At 33.1% G+C, this 20,781-nt stretch overlaps 2 protein-coding genes across 12 annotated transcripts in view; one reads left to right on the top strand and one right to left on the bottom strand.

Moving 5' to 3' along the window:
* Positions 1-20,781, top strand: part of LOC116337370 (FH1/FH2 domain-containing protein 3) — a 59,496-nt gene that overhangs the window by 8,478 nt on the left and 30,237 nt on the right. For 6 of the 11 annotated variants that reach the window (XM_031761860.1, XM_031761858.1, XM_031761861.1 and 3 more), the window contains 2 exons: positions 101-3,171; positions 3,248-3,299. In XM_031761860.1, the coding sequence (XP_031617720.1) occupies positions 101-3,171; positions 3,248-3,299 (3,123 nt within the window). Of the gene's footprint in view, positions 1-100; positions 3,172-3,247; positions 3,300-12,287; positions 12,994-20,781 lie in introns of those variants that run through there. The other 5 variants (XM_031761864.1, XM_031761863.1, XM_031761865.1 and 2 more) reach the window with 3 other exon arrangements.
* Positions 3,277-5,537, bottom strand: LOC116337373 (uncharacterized protein DDB_G0286175-like). Its single transcript, XM_031761870.1, has 3 exons — positions 5,376-5,537; positions 3,919-5,312; positions 3,277-3,787 (listed from the first exon to the last, which is right to left on the bottom strand). Exons 1-3 carry the CDS (start codon positions 5,448-5,450, stop codon positions 3,472-3,474), a joined length of 1,785 nt encoding a protein of 594 aa, XP_031617730.1. The 5' UTR covers positions 5,451-5,537; the 3' UTR covers positions 3,277-3,471.

Here is a 20,781-nt window from a genome sequence, read left to right as displayed (position 1 = left end):
TCATTAAATCTTGTTTGAATTTATTGATTGTTTTTTTTTATTGTTTTTACAAGGGAATGTTCGAATTGAATAATTATTATTTTTTTTCTTCTTTTTTCAGTATTCATCGCGTGATGAAGTCATTGGAAGTTCGTCCGACTCAAAGGCAGCCCCACGTTTTGGATCGTTATCATCGCCATCATCATATCGTCCAACTTATTCGGGTGGCACCTATCGCAGTGTTAAACGTGATACTCCAGTTGTGCCAAGCTATACGAGTCGTTGGCTAACATCAACTAAAGAACCGGCCACCAAAGACACGGGAACGATAAAAAAGGTGGCTGTAAAGCCATCGATATCGAACGATGTAACCAATTCAAGTAAAAATAAGTTTACCAAGAATAGCCAAAGTTCAACACCATCGGAAAATCTATTAAGTAAAACGAAGGCAAAAGAACAGTTGTCGACCATAACGCGACCATCAATAACTGTAGCCAAGGTGCGAATTCGTGATGTTAGCTCTTCTAATAGTTCGTACTCTACATCAAAATCAAGAGATGCAAGTCCGTGTGAACCGGCCAAGGATCGATATACATCATCGTCGGGTTACGTGTCTTCATCATACAGTAAACTTTATCCAAGGAGCTCAAATAAATTGCAAGTAAACAATTTCCGAAGTCGTTCAACAAGTCCAGCCGTTTCATACTTAAACGGTAGCGATGTCGCTGGAACATATCGTCAGAATGTCAAACAGAATGAAGACAATGCCAAATTATCAACGGAAAATATTTCATCGATCGATGAAACAACAAAAATGAGCAGCACCATCGAATCACTTCCCGAAGCAAATGTGGAAATGATTGAAGTGAATGTTGTTACACGTGGAACTTCACCCAACTTATGCTCTACGAGTACAACTCATTACACACGTTGTCGAAGAGCTGATATTGCAAAGACCATTGAAAAGACGATCATGCGACCGAAACGTAAAGCATTGACTGAGGACAAAGAAATTCAATCTGATCGCATGGACGATACGACAAAATATTCTCGTTTCAGCAGCGCCCGATCAACAACGCCGTGGCCATCATATATGGATAATAAATACAATTCAGTGAGCTATTCACGTTTAAATATGTCATCAAATTCAGCATCATCTTCACTGTCCAAATACAGCAATACGAGCAAAAATGCCAAAGAATCCACAGATAGTGGATCATCGGAGAAAAGTGTTGAAAAATCACCGGAGAAAAGTGTATCGAAATCATCCCGAGAAAGTTCGGTTGATTCAAAGAAATCGTCATCGATTTCGCGAAGCAATTCAATAAAAAGTACGTCAAAAAGTGAAAAGCCCAAATCCAAAAGTCCACCAGTTCCAACATCAAAGAGTACATCGTCATCGCCGACAAAGCAAAAAGTCTACAACAGTAAAGCACTTCTTCCGCCGCAGCCACCGAAATTGGAATCACCGACAAAAGTAATATCGGCATCATGTTCATCATCAACGGCCAGTAGTACAACCAATTCAAAATGGGCCAACAAAGATTTCCGTAAATCAGCATTGAATGTTGGACAGACCGATAGACCGCGCAAATCTCGAACGTCCAGTGCAAGCACAGACAGCGAGGATAATAAAAAACTACAACAAAAATCGGTATCAAATCAAATGCCGTTCTCACGATCGGATCGATCGCCAAGTGTGAGCTCAGAGACGAGTTATTCAAGCGGCAGCAATGCCGATGATGTGATGAAAAATTTTATGAAATTAAAAATTTCGTCATCGTCGTCAACAACAGCACCGATCACAGCGGCATCAAATGGGTGCGCGGAATCAATGCAATCAAATAGCGATGCCGTTATGTGTGAAAATACAACGAAGCCAAGCGATGCGGTACAAAGTCAAACATTAACTACACAAGACTCATCACCGCATTCGAATGAATCATTTGCAAAAATTGATAATACGAAATTAAGTATTGTGAATCGCGTCCTTGGTCCCGTAACAAAAATATTCAAAACGAAATCGCAATACCTCAGCGAAAGTCACAGCGGCTCCGAGCCCGACAACATGATTAGTACAAACGATAGCATTAAGCAAGACACATTAATCGATTCTTTGCTTAATCAAACGACAACGACAACGATATCGAACGGCTCAAAATTACTAAATAGCAATAACTATTTGGCCGACGAATCGAATTGGATTAATACAACGCTAAACGAACAAACGACCGACACTCAATTTGATAAATTCCAAAGCGAAAATACAACAAATATGAAGGACCAATTGAGACACATCGATTCCGACAATGAACTACCATTGCCATGGTGGCTCAATGAAATGGAGAATGACGATACCATCGCCGAGGATGTTACATTGAATCAGAGTGATAACGAAATGACACGAATTAATAATAGTGTAGATGCTGTAGACACGAATCAATCGACTCCAGCTATCCCATGGTGGATGTTGGATCATTCAAATAGTCATAGTGATGCGATGAAAAAAAATTGCATAACGCACGTAAGTTCGGGCGACAAAGCTTGGTGGCTTGACGAGGATACAGAAGAAAGTGTAAACGATATTCTAGAGGCAGTTGATACTGAAAATGATAACGCCTCCAAATTTACATTTAAAATCAAGAAAATCGAATCGGGAGAGCGTGCATGGTGGCTGTGCGAAGAAAATACGGACACCGTTCCAATGGAAAAAACACACGAATTCGATTGTGATGACACCAATAATAATGAGAAAAATGACAATGAAGATGTTGACTTTTGGGCAACGATTAACGAATCACTGCAATCCAAACGAGCAACAACTCAAACAGCACAGACACAGAAACAAGCTCAACATCTTGATCAAAATCAATATACAGACAGATTTCGGTATGATATTAATGCAAATTATATACCACTTGGTGATCGTGCCAGCCCAGAAGGTTTAGAGGACATGAACAATCGCATCGAAAACGGTTCATCGCCATATGATAATATTAATTTAAGCAATGTTGAATCAAATTTCGAAAAATTATTCATATCACGACATCAAAATATCGATGATGTTCTTGGAAAGCCGTGTCATGCCTTAAGTCCGATACATTTGGATAATGATGCATTCGAAGAGATTTTACCAAGTCAAGTGCGCATTCATGATGGAACAGCGAAAAATGTCGCTATCGACAATGAAAAGTATGTGATTTGTTATACTTTGTGAATATTTTCTTTATATAAATATAATCATTTATTTTGTTATTTTAATTCGCAGAGACAATTGGGAATATTGCCGACAATCATCTCAAACTCATTCGCCATTCAGAGTAAGTGTAACAATTATAATTATTAATTAAAATTGAACTATAGTTATATATTTATAAAAAAGAATCAAAATCACTACTGACACTGTGCCGTTTTTTATCAGATGTAAATTTACGTAAACTGATACATTTTCTAAACAAAAAAAAATATAGTTAAAATCAATTGGTTGAAGAATCAGAGAAGACCGTATTTTTCCATGTAGCGGTAGCTTGTCATTGACATATCGGTGGTTGTATTTCTGCTATCAAATTCACTTGGACGACTCATTAAATGTCCATTTGTGGTTGATACGGTTGCATTGTGATGCGTGTTTGTCATCGTTGCTGTATGATTGACCTCATTCGATACGAATTTCGGTGATTGCGAATTATTTAAATCACACGGTAGATATTTCATAGCCAATGCATTCATCATCATACTTTTATCGCTTGGTGCAACTCTATCGGCAGGCGATCGAAGAATTTCATTCGACGAAGAACCAAATGTGATTCTGAAAGTATAACAAAAAAAAATTGGTTATTTTTAAATTCGAGACTCACAAAAACGTTGTAATGTGAATAGTATAAAAATGCCAAAACAAATAACAAATTGTAATGAATAATGTCACCATAAATAACCTACCTTTTGGTCATAGCGGAAATGTTCACGTCGTCAATTTTAAAGCCAACTTGTTTTATTTGGGCACTTCGAATGTTCGGCATAATATTTGAATGGCGTCGATTTTCACCATTAAAATTATTTTCAATATTAGCTCTAATCTGTGGACTTTGAGCATCGTTAGTTTTCGTATTTGATATTGGTGATGTATTTTGCAGTACGTCATTTACTTGATTCAATATATTTCCATAGAATGTCCATCCCGTTTGTGTGCCATCATCATGTTTTGGACTCGTATCAAAATTGTCATCATTACTACCGGAATCCGATGATTGTGGCTCTTTTTGTTTTTCACAATTGCACATGCATCCGCATGATTTAACAATTTGTTGGTTTATCACTTTTTGTGGTGTATTAAAATTGTCCACCGATTGACTTTCACCCGCTTTAAAATTTTGCATATTTATTTCTAAACTAGTCATAACGCCAACCTGTTTTGTACGTGCATCATTCCGATTTAGATTGCCATTATTATCACCGATCATCATTTGATTATTATTATTATTTGTTTGATGTCTAGCCTCTATATAATTATGCGATGATCGTTCAAGCAACATATGGACCTGATTTTGTATGTTCATTAATTGTTCTTGTTGTCGCAAAATCACACCGAACATATCTTTTATCGTTGGTTCACCGTTGTTCGACGGTTTTTTGGGTGTCAACTCAAAAACACCATGCTGATTTTGTACATCATTCAATCGATTGAAATCGTTTTGCATATTATTTATCGGTGATGATGATTGACCATTTGACTGCATATTCTGTAGCAATTGATAGACATCGTTCAGCGTAATACCGTTTGGCGTGTTCTGATTTATGGGAATTTGGTTCAAATTTTGATTGGCATTCGGTATTTGATTCATGTACTGGTTCATTGGTAATTGTGTACAACTTTCGTTCGCAATGAATTGATGTGCAGCCACTATTTGGTTATGTTTTTGTTGTTGCGTAAAATTGTTGGTGTTTGTTTGGATAGTTGGGCAAGATCGCCTTTCTGTTAAATAGTTGGGTTTAACCATTTGACAACCGGTATCGTTAATTTTTCTTGGTTCACATAAACTTAGGTCCAATTGTTGACACACAGCGATCGGAGTACTCTCATTTGATGGTAATAATACATTTTTGTTTATCGGAGTCTCCTTTGGCAAATCGAATGTGACAATTTTCTTTCGATCTGTTGCCGATATCTGGCTTGATGCAAATTTTGCAGTGGCGGGTTCTTGTTGATGTTGTAGCGGTATCTGTTGTTGCTGTTTCCATTCTTTATAACTTTTGGGTTGTGATCCTTTGCCTAAAACTACTTTTGGATCATCAAAAATCAAAGACACTTCGGGAACAATTGGCTTTGACATATCCTATATGTGAAGAGAGCACAGTGTTATTATTAGGCTAAACAAGCAATAAATAAAATAAATTACCAAAACCGGATGCAAAGTTGGTTGTGGCACAATGCGCGGTATCAAATCTTCACTAAAACTCTCGAAATTATCCATTTTTTCGATTCAACTGTTTTCCATGAAAATGAAACAAACAAAAAATACACACACAATCCAAATATATTTCACTTGAACAAACAAAAGTGGCAGTTGTTGAATGAAAGCAGTTTACTTCTTTTTCAATTCAAAATGACAGTTTGGCATGAAGTTAGCTGCGTCATTGCTGTCATAATACACACACAAACTAACAAACACATTAGAAACATTCGTTAAAGTTTCAACTAAATAAAATTTTTTATCATTTATTTATTATATCCGAAAAAATGAATAAATTTAATGATTTAAAATACATATGTGCGAAAAAAATATAGATAATATTTCCAAAGTAGTTTGCCAACTATGTAGTCACGAACTGCCTTTTAATTGTATGTGGTCAACTTAAAAAAAAAAATTATACGACATGTAAACATCAATCAGCTTTGAACATTGCGTTTATATTATCCTGTATTCAGCGGACAAAGCAATTTTGCTGTCAATTTGTCGAAATAAATATAAATCAACTCTTGTTACTCAGTTTGTTTTAGAAAATATGTCGATGTTTTTTTTTTACTGTTGAAAATATTTTAATGTGCAGATGTTCCAAATACACATTTGTCTCATATATTACTGATCATTTCATGTGAGTTTGTTTATTATGGCTGGCATATTTGCACGGTTGACTCCATTGCTGTTTGAGATTTTGGATGCTGTCATAAAAACCATTTGCTCATATGCCGTTGGCGATGTAAATGCTTCGTTCACAATTTTTCGTTTTTTTTTTCGTGTATGCCGCAATATGTTTGTTATTAATTTGGGTCAAATAGAAACGCCCGTCTGGACTAGCGCCAAGTGCATAAATGTCTATGAATAATTTTTCCCAATACTTTTATATTTAGAAAATATGTCTGCAACTCAAAGCAACAACTAAACTATTGTACTAAACACGCGTGTGCCATTCCGCGGAATCATATCTCATAAAGTTCACTTTAAATCTGCTCTAAAAAGACTCTTTAAAAAAAACACGATGCATTCAATAAATTGGTAGCACATGGAATACGAGTGAAAAATTGCTGGATAAAATGACGGCAGTATTTTTCGTCGGTATTTTATTACATATTGTCCCGACTTTCATAACAGGCCTGACAAAGCCTGTTTTTCACCGTGACAAATATTCTTTTGTGATTTTGTGTCGTCCTATCGTATTACGAGAACGTAAAGTTTGCTTCAAATAATCGGCAACTTGTGCGGTATCGTCACGGAAACATGAGCGCGCCCATACAGTATATATAACTCACAAATGAATGACCTAAAAACAGACATCTGGGCTATATGTATATCCGTCATTTTTCGAGGCTTGATCTCATCGTTGTTGCCGCAAAATGTATTCTACTTGTGTACACTTGATCAGCTTGTATTTGCATTTCTTGCCTTATCATTTTAATATAAAAATTCAATGAAAATGACGTTTTGTTGTTTGAACCAAAAAATATATATATATTCGAAATTGTTGGTGTATAATTCACGCAGGTTATAGGATTTTCATTTATCTTGGCCAACTTACCATAAACGGTGCAAACAAATTGATTTTGTTCCCTAGTGACGTATTTTGCATTCCCGTTTAACAGCATAGCTGTGATGTGCGTGGGGTTCATTCATTAATATACGGCTTACACTCGAATTTGGAGCACATGAAGGTGAACTATATTATTTTTTTATGCCCATAATTTCTACTTCATCTCCTTCATTTAGAATGTTTTTTTTATATTGTCACCATTTACAATAGAATCATGGTATTTATTAAACGCTATGATTATGCACATTCATGCATTTTATTTTCAAATGTGATCGGTGCTACAGGCGGTGTTAAGTGCGAGCATTTTTCTTATATTCTAATTATTCTTGAAATGACCAAGTAAATAGCATTATTTGTAAAGGAACAAGAGAAAGAGAGTGAGAGAGAAAAGAAAGAAGAGAGAGTGAAGGAGAAAGATTGAGAGATTAAAATGAATAAAAAATGAAATCAGGTTTTTTTTATTCAAATGTTAATTGCACATGTTCATAATCACATCGAATCTTTGATGAGAGTCTCCAAGAAATTTAGGTTGTGTGCTTCAAACTATAGTTACAGTAGGGTGTTCGAAAAAAAACAACAACAATTATAAAAGTAGGAAGATGGTCATTTGTAGACTTGATATTAAAAGTTTATTGAGAAATAAGATGGTCACAAACAGTAGGTGCGGTAGACATAGAAATCTGTGGACAGAAAACATGTGAATAAATTGAACATTCTAAATGATTTGACTTTGGCGGAAGTTCGTGAATTATTAAAAATCTTAAGCAATAATTGTGTGCAAATGGTCAAATATTTTATCTAATCCAGTGTTTATATTTCGAATATTCTGTTCAACTTCACTTTTTAGTGAGTGTTGCACGACTGAACAAATATTAAGCATGTACTGATTTTCGTTCCCAAGCCTCCATTTTCACTCTTGCGAGCAACATGCATGTTTAAAGTGCATTGCATTTATTGTTGTTGTTGATTATTTGCTGTTTGGTAGTTGGTTTTCTTACCTCATGAGCTCTTGTCGTGTCCGCTTTTTTTTCTCTGTGTTTCGTTTCATTTTCTCTTTCTTCATAATGTTCCTTTTGTTAGCGATTTGCATACGGACTTTTCACAAGCCGTAACGAAAATGTTAAACGTTGTGTATGTTTCAATTGCTGTACGTTCGCTTGTGTATGCAATTCCATCGTCATATTGGCGACCGTCTTGTATGCGTTCTGACGTTTCGGTGGTTACCATCAAATCGTACCAAAACAAATAAATTCAAAATAAAATACAAACACAGAAAGCACAACCAAACATTGGCCAAACAAAAGAAAAAACCATCAATACGTATGAATACACATTTAGACCTTAGCACACGGACCATATTCGAATGATTTTTTCTCTGTGTGTTTTTTTAGATTCGATCATAGCGCAAAACAATGAACTACTTTATGAATCTCGCTAACTATCTTCACAAAAAGTTACATATTTTCTACTTTTTATTTGCACTTGACGTTTTTGATCATTTTTTTAAATGGAATTGTGATGTCATCAAACAAAAAAAGTGACATCAATCAATGAAATAATTTGTTGCAAGAAAATGCAACGGAACTTTCGGAAAATTAAAATTATTTAGAAGACAATGATTATAATAAATATAAAAGTCAGTAGGGGGAGCTGTGGACTAAATCGATAGATATTTTATGTTTAGCACTTGGACGGTTCGGTGTATAATCACGAAAGCGAGAACAAGCGCGTGTCGTTGTATTGAGTGTGGACACTCGACGAGCACATAATATGAAAACTAGAGTAAAAAGATCTTCATTTAAGACTTTCTTATGTTTTACAAATCTTCTTTAATTGTCCAATAGATGAAAAAATGTCCCAAGTACATTTTCAAGCTTCGTTGAATTAAGGAGTACGAATAATTATTGTTTATAAATCACACAATTTGCATGTATTACACTACATTATTTTCGTATTCTTTTCTTGCTTCGTACCATGTTTCTCATTGGTTTTTTTTATTTCTTCAGTTTTCATTCATAAAATAATATTGCATTCAAAAACGCATTGAACTGCAAATGCTCGAGTTTTAGTCTGACTCTTTTGAATTCATTTCTTCTTTTGTGGTGATGAGGTGAAAACCGAACATATTGATTTCTGAATGGTGATCTTTTAAGCGATTGTGCGGTTTTCAATTTGTAATATACATAAATTAAGTTACTAAATGTATGTATGACATAATTTGATTAATAATTGACACTATAAATAAATTCCAAAATACTACCTATGAGAATTTACTCACATTTTCGGTTTCATTTAAGAAAAAATTGAGATTATTTCTCTGTATGTTAGTGGAAATTCTTCTACATACTAAATTTTTAATGGATTGTCTTAAAAACGTGTATTTTCTTTTGATGTAAAAAAGCAGCAACACAATGTATATTTCATGGACCTCCCATACGGGTAAATTCTATGCCTTTCAGTTTCGTTGATCAGCATTTTCGCAATGAAATACCAAAACGAAGAAGTTAAGAATTTGTTGCAAACAATGACATGGTAGACCCTTGATTTGCACTATTAGACTAAACCAATTACAAGTTATTTATTGCGTTTGCCAACAATTAACTTCATAGTCGACAGACACGATCGTTTTATTCGATGGCAATAAGTTGTATTTTGAATTCATTTGCAAAAGAGATAAGTCAGGCAATGTGATACTCAAAATAAGATAAGACACTTCAAATGGAGTCTTGTTAGATGGTAATATAAACCGGACAGTGAAAGAAAGATAGTTCTTTATCTCGGCACAGGCATTTCGAAACTTGAGTTCTTCTTTTACTTCTGCATTTCTTCCATTTCTCCCTCTCTCTCGCTCTCTCTACTGTCTTCATACGACAAGTCACCTGCTGCAACACTTATGTTAATTACGTTGATAAACCAATATAAAACATGTTATACAATGGCTTCCCAGCATCTATGTTTCATTTGGTACAACTCATGCAATTAAACAAGTTAAAAGTTTTGTGGCCAAGCACACATTCATTCAATCAAAAAAAAAAAAAAAAAAAAAAAACATTTTAACCGATACTCACAGGTTGTATGTCAAAATGCCTGGAGATGCGTCGTACACACGTGAAATGCTTCTTTTTACATTTGAATGTTAGATTGAATGTCTTTTCAAGCTTATGGAAGCCGTATCACTTTTACCGATTTGATGCGAATAATTAAAAACAAATATATGCTAAATTATCCATTAAACTTTTTAAAACACTTTTCAATTGTCATAAAAATACAAAGACATATTCAAATATCGAATGAGAAGAAAGCTTAACAAAACAGATTTTTTTTATTCATATGAGCAGATTATCCTATTTCATTAAATTCCGCAAATTTGAAAAATAATATGTTTAGGACATTGCAAGGTTTCCATAGTCATTTTGATGAAGTATGAATCTTGTAGATTTCTACCAAATCTGATCGGTATTGCAATATTGAATGATAAAAGAATGTTTTTTGATAATTATTCATAATTTATTATATATCCGTAATTACTGCAAAAGTTACTTCTTACCAAGATCCTCTTTAGTACTGATCATTCCGGATCATTCATACCGAATTGAATCAATTCAATTGATCTTATTCTTTCTAACTATTGGTTCTCACAGAAGGCAGAAATGTTAAAATCAATCATTTAAAATTCCAGCAACCAATGAAGTGTTTCAATGGTTTTGAAAATTATTTTTTCAAAAAATTATAATACATACATGTCTAAATGATTGAGCCTGAATATTATAGCCAACAATGATTGCACAATGAAAAGAAGGTATAAAAATGATTTTGTGTAAAACACGTGGTCCAATCGGATTCAATCAGTTATGAAAAATCAAGTCGCCAAAAAAAGAGATGTAGAATAAATTAACCAAATATATGGGTATTCCGACATTTAAGAATCGCAGTCACTAAAATACAATTTCATATTGTAATAAAATATGTACGTCAATTGCACGTAATGTCGTACGCTGTGATAATTATTCTAGGTTCTTGCGTAGTCCAAATAGTAATTAATTTTCAATTTACTAGTGTATTAAAAGTGTTGAAGCAGAAATCCGGACAACGCAAAATATTTCGAAACGCTTCAGTTCTTTTTCTGGTGCAACGCCAAGTGTGTAAGTTTTTGTTGGTTTTTTTTATTCTATTTGGCTTGAAAATATGACGAAAAATATTCTCTATATAAAGAATGGGTAATTGCAAAAGGATACAATTTAAAAGAAGAAGTTAAAAAAAATAATTCTCATCGAATTTTCATTTGCGTTTGGTTCCAGTGGAATTCGTTTGATTCTGCATGTACTGTTCGCTTTTAGTGCATGAGAAAGAAAGAACATTCATAAAAAAGGAGATACTATAGTATAACATTGGCAAGACGCGAATCGTATGGAAGTATATGTGTGAAAACGAGTACATGGTGCTTTTTTTTGTTCGTTTGAAAAAAGAAACATACATTCAGACATATATTACACACAGGTATGTATATGTTTCATGGTAACACGCGTACATTACACAGCACACAACACAAAACGAAAACCTGAAAGAAGCGTACAAAGACAACAAGACATCCGAAAAAGTATACAACAATAACAACAACAAACATATCGTCCGCGCACCGATCAACAGCGGGCTTGTGTAATAATAATCTTTCGCGCCCCAGATATTTCACTTACTTTTTATTGTCGTCAAATGTGCCGATAAATTATATTACAAAGTTGCGTATTAATTAAAATATTTATTTGTCACGGAACATACCTATCTTCATACACACACACACATTTAATGTCAATACTTCAAAAGCGGCTAGAACGTCTTTCATCTATACGAGCGACGGAAACTATATAATATTATTATTTATGTCTCGTTTTAATTTTATTCAGAAATGGAATTTAAAGTTTATATTCGTGATGATATTTAATAAGACATTTGAGGGATAGGATTTCCCTGCTTCGGTAAACATTTTTTTTAATGCTTTAAAGAACCTTACATTTTAACAACAAATTATGTGCACTTTAATGAGAGACCAAATGAAACTTATTATTTTTTGCGTCACTTTTCACGTAGAATTCTCTTTAAAATGTTGGATGTCAGTATAAAATAAAAGACCAAAACAAAATTGAGAGCATGAAACACATGTCCGAAATTCCGTAAAATAAAGATATTTTGCAAGTTCCTGTTGGTTTCGAGTACAACAACAAAAGCAGCGGTACGGAAGAATTTTGATGAATTTCTACTGCAAAATCAACATTAAGTGTGTTGTGGTTAAGTCAGTTGTTCAGCGACCGTGTTGCTGTTAACATCGTATTCATCGCGTAACTACGACCGTTTTCTCCAAGTTCGTGCGATCCATTTTATTGGCTTTGGATCAGATAAATTGAAAATTTCATTGAGTGAACTTTCCGTCCAAAAAATGCATACACCTAATCATCAAAAGCATTAAAATAAACCAAAAATTCACTGATTCCACTGAAACCAAACATACTGAACAGAAAAAAAAAACAACTCAGATTCCTAGAAAAAAAATCAATTTGAAATTGATGCATTCAAAAAAAAAAACAAACAAACCAAATTAACATTATTGCATTTTTTTTTGCAAGATGATAATTATAAAATCGGCTTCTTTCATTAAATTTTTATTTAAAAATCGTGCAAATAAATTGTAAGTGTTCCGAATTCGTGATGCAAATGTGAAATGCTATGAAGAATAAAAACAAAAGTTTTATCACACACTATAGCGTGATTTTTACAGTGTATTACCATCCAAAGTGATCCACATAAACTTTTGTTTCCAATTGAAGCTTCGGCATACACTCAGTTTTCATATAATCTACATAAAAAGTGCAATAGTTTTGTTGTTATTGTAAAAATAACGAAACACACGAAAAGTAAAATCAAAAACAACGAAAATAACAGTTAAGACAACCGTGTCGAAAGTCACTCAAGATCGCCCAAATGATTTTGTCAAAGGTGATTTGCCTAAATATTCTAGGTTGTAGTTTCCAAAACCATTCACACAAAATGAATTCATTAAGCTGAATTTAAACCATGGACAGCTTTATCAAATATATTTTCTTTCTCTAACCTTTTATGTTTTTTTTTTAAATTGGATATCAAAATAACATCCGGCTATATAGTAGAATTAAGAATAATTTCAACTACCGTACTGTACAATATTAGTCTTAAATTTCTGCTTATTTCGTAAATTTTAATTCGTACACGTAAAAACTTGTGGATTGAATATTTGTTTGGTTAGTCATTTAATATGTATTACACTCATATTTGCGTCTCAAAATATTAAAAAAAAAACCATATCAAATACAGAATTTTGCTTGTATTTCACTTTAGTTCAATTTGTGTTCTTATTGTCACTTGATCGTAATTTTTTTTCCATTTTTGCAACCAAATTAAACTGAATGTACAAATATTTTTGTCATTTTTGCATGCTTTCAAATGAATTGGTTCTTTCATGATTCGAATACAATGATGAGGTGCTAAAATAAATCTAGACAGATACAGACGATATTGTTTCGAAAATCGAACCTTGAATCGACAAAATACGGAGCTGAGTGAAAATAATTTTAAATAAAGATTCGTCATTTTATGCATGATTATTATTCACAAAACAATTGAACGATAATTTTACGTCGGATGAGTTGGGTCAGGTTCAATATTTAGAATTTTTATCAATTTTGAAATTTCTCATTTTGATTAAACCTCCTATGGACCGAATAAAATAATAAAGTAAACAGAAGCGATCGGAAGCAAAATCTTTGAAAAATGAACAAAATGATGTATCTCGATTGTCGATTATTGTATTGCCGGAAAAAACCAAAAATTGAAATTCTGCATGGATTTTTGGGATTTTTTTCGGTCCGATTGCGTATATTGGTTAATAAATTGCCAAAAGAATATATTTCACGTTAAATATTTTCAAAAAATGTAATAAGAGTCTTCTAAACATCTTGCCTCTCTCTTAACACATGATTAGAAATACTCTAATTAATGACAAGTGTAATGAATTTTTTAGTATTTAATTGTATTCAAAACAACGCGAAAATGCGACAAAAGTGCTTATCATCACCATAATCATTTGATGTCAGGCCAAAAAAACACACACCTATATTCAAAGAAGAATGTCACTAGTTCGTGCATGTGCATCGAATGAAACTAGTAATGGTTTGTAAAAATGCACTTTTTATTGTACATAATAAATAACATCATTATTATACGATGATAAGAAATTTCAAAGAACGTTTCATTTTTTTTGAAGAAGAAGCTCATTCGTCTGCATTTTCTAGCTTTTATTACAACGATGAATTCAACGAAAATGTTTCAAGCAATTTGTCATGCGAAAAATATAATGTTGTTTATATTGTTTCAAAAGCTTTGAGCTGAGAGTATGTCCTCATTAGATTCTACTATGCTATTTTTGAAAAACATAAACGAAAGAGAATTGTTTTGAAAAAATTGAACTATAAAAATTGTTGCGAAATAGCACTAACCTATAATAGCTTTGTTGTTATGAATGAAATATGTTTTCTTTTGTGTAGGCACATTTTCTTAAGCGAGCAGATTTGTCATTCGATTCATTTGTCCGAATTGTTGAAATCAAAGGAATATAAAGGCACTCGATAATTGAAAAGAATATCAAACAAATTTTTCTTTTTACTTTTTTTTTGAACTCACCTTTTCGTATTTTTTTGGGTGCGACAATATTTTGGCAACTATTCAATGAACATCCATTTCTAATAATCGTATACGATTTAAGAGAATGAGTGGCAGAACAGAAACAACAAAACGAAACCTACTTTTTCAATATATTTTGAATTCACAATCATTCAAATCATAATATAATCGTGCTCGTTCGCTCGAATGAACGACAAACTCTCAGAATTTGCAGTATTAACTAACTATAGGTCTTTATCATTCGATAAATCGTATCAGCGCTTAATTTAATAATGTAAAATGCACAAATGTGTCAAACAACAAACGTATCAAAAGATATATAACGCGAAGAAAGCGGACAGAGTCTTTCGGATTTTTTTCCCATCGCGTTCGTATTTTGAGCACATTATTAGTTCATTGGCTGGTCTTAATATCATTGATGAGTGGCTAAATTATTTAAATTTATCACTATACCACTTCAAAGTAAATTTAACATTTTGATAGATCTTGCCAAATTTTTTTCCCCTTCGTTCACCAGAACATTTGCGATTTTGTTTTTGGATCATTGTTTGCACATCGATAAGATAACACTTTTCGACAATAAACGTTTACAAATACAACAACAGCGACGACACATACTCTTCGTTTTCATATCCAACGCGATAATATCAGGACAGATTTTTTGGTGTAATGGAAATGATTGGTGACGACCTTCTATCTTTTGCTATTCAAAAATGTTTTTTTTTTCCTCATCGCAAAAATCAAACAGATCAACAGTTTCTTTTTTCTCGACTTATTTTCTATTCATAATTTGTGCAAAAATGTCATCTATTTCATTTGACGTGTAATAGAAAACCCAAAACAAACAAAGATTAATTAAAACACTGAATTTCAACGATAACAGATATGGTTTATCGTATGTTTCAAGTGCGATAGTGGAAAATGTATAAACAAACAAACAAAAAAAAAGAGCAATTATCGTATATACGGGCGCCGTTTTACGTTTTGGTACCAAATTAAAATATAGAAACATCTTGAAGAATATTTTGATTGTGTTTAACTTGTAAACAAAAAATGATGAAATTTGAACTAGATGTGACATTGGTTTTCAATCTCAGATTTAAAAAAACAACACCTTTTCACACGGTACCTACGAGTCGTACTGTTTCGATGCAAAATTGTGCAAATTCAAGTTTATTTTATCGCAATAGATTTGATTATTGTTATGAATGAAAAATAGTTTATGTGTACACCAAGCCATGCTATTTTAAACGAACTTTCAGTAAAAGTCGATTCGCGCAAACAAAAAGAAATCCCATTTCATCGATTGAAACAAATGAAAGCTGACAGCGTTTTTGAAATTAATGAGGCCCATTTAAACCGTTACAAAGTTATTATACGCTCTGACACACGATTTTCACATAATAAATTGCACTCCCGATCAATGATGACAAACAAAATCACGCACCGTATATGCATGATGCATAAATCATTTTGGAAAAATTGTACGAAAAAAAAAGAAATTCAAATTTAGCTTATAGACATTTTAATGTGCGTGAAAAAAAAAAATAAAACAGATAATGGCACAATGTTATGCGCGATCAATGGCGCGGAATTTCAAACAGGCTATGTAATTCGATCGATGAACCAGAGCTATCTTGAATAACTTTGCCAATTTTTTTTTTTCGTTTTCAATTTTTTCCCCCCGCCCAAATATTCGCACATATTTTGTTTACGCCGTGTATACAAGTCAAATTAGAATTCTCTGTGGGTGATTTCTTTCCTATGTAATCTGGAGACGTGATAATTAGTTTTCCTTTTCTTTCTTTTGCTTCTTTCTATTCATGTTGATCGTGTAAAAATTTGAATTCAACAATTAATCGGTAGCAATTTGAACGAAAAAAAAAAATTAAATTGCATTGCGGATAGTATGGCAAAAAGGCATACACAAAATACGCATCGTTATCACATTAAATTGTATTTTGCATGAACTGCAGTTGAATGTATACAATAATAATGGTATAGTACAATGATCGGCGCTTGTGAACGCGAATTTACATTCACTGATTATTATAAATCAAAATACATCTAATCCAAGATTCAATACTCGTCGTATCTTGATTAAATTCACTGATGAAACATCGTGATTAGCAGAAATTCGAAAACAACATATAATAGAAAATGAATCGACATCACAATAGAATTGGTAAATACATAGACGTGCTATTGATCTATCGTAATCACATTCAATAACAACAACGAAACGATAATATAATCAAATGCACGAAACTGAAATAATGTGTGATTTAATGAAATTTGAGAAGGAGGTGATGAGATCGGAGGAAATCATGACCATTTCAAAGCCGGAATGATTTTATTTGCGGAGAGAGTTATAGCACATTCGAATTGATTGGCTGCATTTTTCTTTTCATTTTTGCCATTATGCATTTCATCATTAGATATTGATGAAGATGCACCAAATCCTAATTTACCTTTATTATTCAATAATGGTGTGTTCATCGTTGTTCATTGGTAATGGCGATGCAAACAAATCAGTGATTAGCTTGAATGAGTGTGTGTTTTCTTTTGTTCATTGGCCAATTTATACTCGAACCTTTTTTTTTGTTTTGAGAAATTGTTTCCTTTGCTCTTATTTTCATGCGAAAATACCTTCTCCCAAATGATTTCACACCAATTGAAGTTTCCCAAAAGAAAAAACGCATTTTTATTTCGATCTCAAAAATTACAATAATTTGTGAACGTGTTTTGAGAAAACTGAGTTCATGTTTGGTTTCGAAGATAATTTAAAATAGGCAAGAAGTCAATTACCTCACACACAGCTGCGGCAGCTCTATATACTTTAATTAAAAATGGGCCAAACCAATGGGTACTGTGCTTTGTTGAATAGCTCCACTAAGATGCCCAAAAGATAATGTCTCAATTTTCTCCATAATCACAATGTTTACTATTTGTTCCGTTTTGTGTTTTCATGTTTTTTTATTCATCGTTGTCGTCGTCGTCATCTTCTTCTTCTTACTTATTTCTGAATTGAGATTCACGCAGCGTTCATTTCCCTTGCTGGTATTTTTAATGAGACTTAAAGTGTGTGTACGCGAGTGTGAGGCTGATCAATGGGCTATCGTTGTTAAACACAGCGTTAATTACCTTTAAATGGCATACAATGAAATCTATGAAAAAAAAAACTTCACACGAACTTAGCCATAATGAAGCTGTTTTTCGTTTTCATTTTTTTCTTTCGTTTTTTTTTCCGAAACAAAGTTGCGGGTCACAGAAAAAAGCCCCGACATACAAATAGCATTTAGCGGAAAATGTAATAAGTTACAAATTTCATTCGTTGTCAATTGTAACCATTACCACCAAAGTAGCTCACATTGAATTATAAAGATCTATTAAAATGACAATCTATACGTTTATTTGGTGGAATTTTTAAGAGTTTCGTGTGAAAGCGCATCCGATAGGAAAACCTTTCAACCAAATTATCGCAGTAATTGTCTGGCATTTAAGCCCATAGAAGAACAACCAATGCCCCGCAATATTCATTTTCTATTATTTGTTCAGGTTTTTTTTCTGCTTCTTCTTCTTCTCTCTTCTTTTCAAATTCATGTTACATTAAATGTATACATATATTCAAAGTTATTCGGAAGTGAAATGCGCTCTTTAAGATTTATCTGCTCTGTGCATAAATAGTTAAATACATTTTTCAAGAATTCAACAAACGCAATTTGCCCAAATTGAAAATAAAATTGTGCTCCACTTGCAAAAATTGTGAATAGCAAAATCATTGAATGTAATTTGATCGTGTAGAAGAAAAAGTTGTTTAATGTTTGTTTTTATTTATCTTTCCCCAATACGATTTGAACATATTATTTTTATTATAATACAATCGAAAACATGATTTAATTGGATTAGGAATTGCAAATGGAAAGTGTAAAAGAGAAACGATAAGTTCGTTAGCATCGTTACTGTTCGAATGGTTGTGGCTTGTGCCGGAACAGGACAAAGAAATCAGCCGATGATGTAGAATATGCATTGTAAGCCACTTTTATTCTTTTGCACCGATCGATACATATGTGTATGCTGAAATGTGATCGCGTACCATCTCACTTTCGATCAAAATCAAAACCCTCCACCACCGTCATCATTTTATTATCCTTAACGAATTCTTTTGCTGAAACGCTGAAGATGATAAGTATGTGCATTGATTTTCTGTCGTTCGGAATGTGTGAAAACAGCACCATCATATCGAATCGAAAACAAAAATAAACAAACAAACAAAAAAAGCACTATTCGCAAGCATGCCGCCAAGTTTCAGAAGGCTATGGCATGGCATGGCATGGCATGAAAGTAGTTGAATGCAGTGAAAGTTTTTCACATATGCAATCACAATGGAAAAAAAGTTCCATTGTTTTTTATGCGTATATCAGAGACGTGTTTAACATATTGAATGCCATCTTCATCGTGTTATAAGTTCAATTTCTTGTTTATGAGCTCGCTGTATGCACGCATTGGTATTACGTTTACTTGTTTTGCTTGTAGCAAAATGTGAAATGCATAAATTAGCAAATGCTTTGGTTGATTTTCATGTTTTTCATTAAATATTTTTTTTTTTTTTCATCTTTTGCTTCTTCTTTATGCCGCATTTTTTCGTTGCCGTGTGCCACTCACGTTGACGGTGATACCATTTTCTTTTTTATTTTATTTTTCTTGCCACAAAGTGATAATTTTCATGTAATAATGAAATACTGACTAGACACGTTGTAAATACAAATTAATAATGATTAAATCCAAAGTGTAAATGTACAACGTCTTACTAGGAATCGAAAACTGGCGGCACAATGCCTGATAAAGACAATAACAAAAATGAATGTTAACAATTTCGCGCAAATTTTTACGAAGTTTTTTTACACAAACACACACATACTAAACCAAATCAGATACGAAAAATAATTGACAGCTTATCGAAATTCATAGGTTCAGCAAACAGTATTTGTGACATTCAAAATCATCAATTAAAAATAATTTGTTCACAAAATAACCTTATTGTAATTTTTTTTTCGTTTCACATAGAAATTCACAAAAATAAGTATGATATTTTCGTCTGCACAACCATAACATTTTCTAAAATTTTGATTTTTTCACAAATAATTCACATAGGTGAGATGAAATTTTCAATTCAATGAATCGTTGGGTTACAAAAATAGTCGGTAAAGACCTATTCGGCATAAAATAAAAACGAAGTAAGTTTGTTTTTTCTCAAAATTTATTTGAATTGGTTGAATTTCAGTTGATTACAATTGAAAAATAGTACCAAAGCCTAATTAAAACCTGACCAAATACTATTAAAATTAGTGTCTGGGGATTGAACCTGTCGCAGTAAAAATGACAGTATGTCCCTTTTGTCGGGCTTTTAAGCATTCATCATAAGCGCCAAAGATGCATTGTTGAAGATGGTAATCTTGATGAGGAGCGACTACCGCTCCCAATATTGGATATAGAATATGTATATCAACTTCTGTACTCTTCATCATAAAATCTAGTTGATTTTCTGGAGCATATAGTATTAACTGGCGAATTCGTTGTTCTAAATTTTGTAACGTTCCCGTAAACATTAGCCCAACCAATTCTCGTTCGCATTGCAATACATCGTTTATAAAATTGTCCGTTGCACTATTCATTTTCACAAATGCATCGAATATTTTTGTCAAATTTTTATCGGGAACGTTATACAGTATCTCAGGTTTCAAATCGTCTTTGTAGTTTACAAGAATGTTATTCGATAAGATTATCTGCAATACTTTATTCGTGAAGACACGAATATTATGATTTAACGTTTGAATTGCAGATGCGACACCACCCAAAAGTGATCTCGTGTCGCTATTTCTGTGTGCCAAACTTGCACCGTGAACGTCCACATCTGTGTTGCCAAGACGCTGTTGTTGCGGCACCGATTCGACAAAGTTTTCCAATCCCGCTAGTTTCTCTTGCTGTAATATTATTGAGGACTTCAGTTGTGGATTGGCCATAATCTAAGGAGAAAAAATAAAATGAGACTAATTCTGCAAAAAAAAA

This window comes from Contarinia nasturtii, unplaced genomic scaffold, assembly GCF_009176525.2.
Source record: "Contarinia nasturtii isolate CC-2019 unplaced genomic scaffold, AAFC_CNas_1.1 Cnas_scaffold_285, whole genome shotgun sequence".
NCBI lineage: Eukaryota > Metazoa > Arthropoda > Insecta > Diptera > Cecidomyiidae > Contarinia > Contarinia nasturtii.
This window is presented reverse-complemented; position numbering and strand designations above follow the sequence as displayed.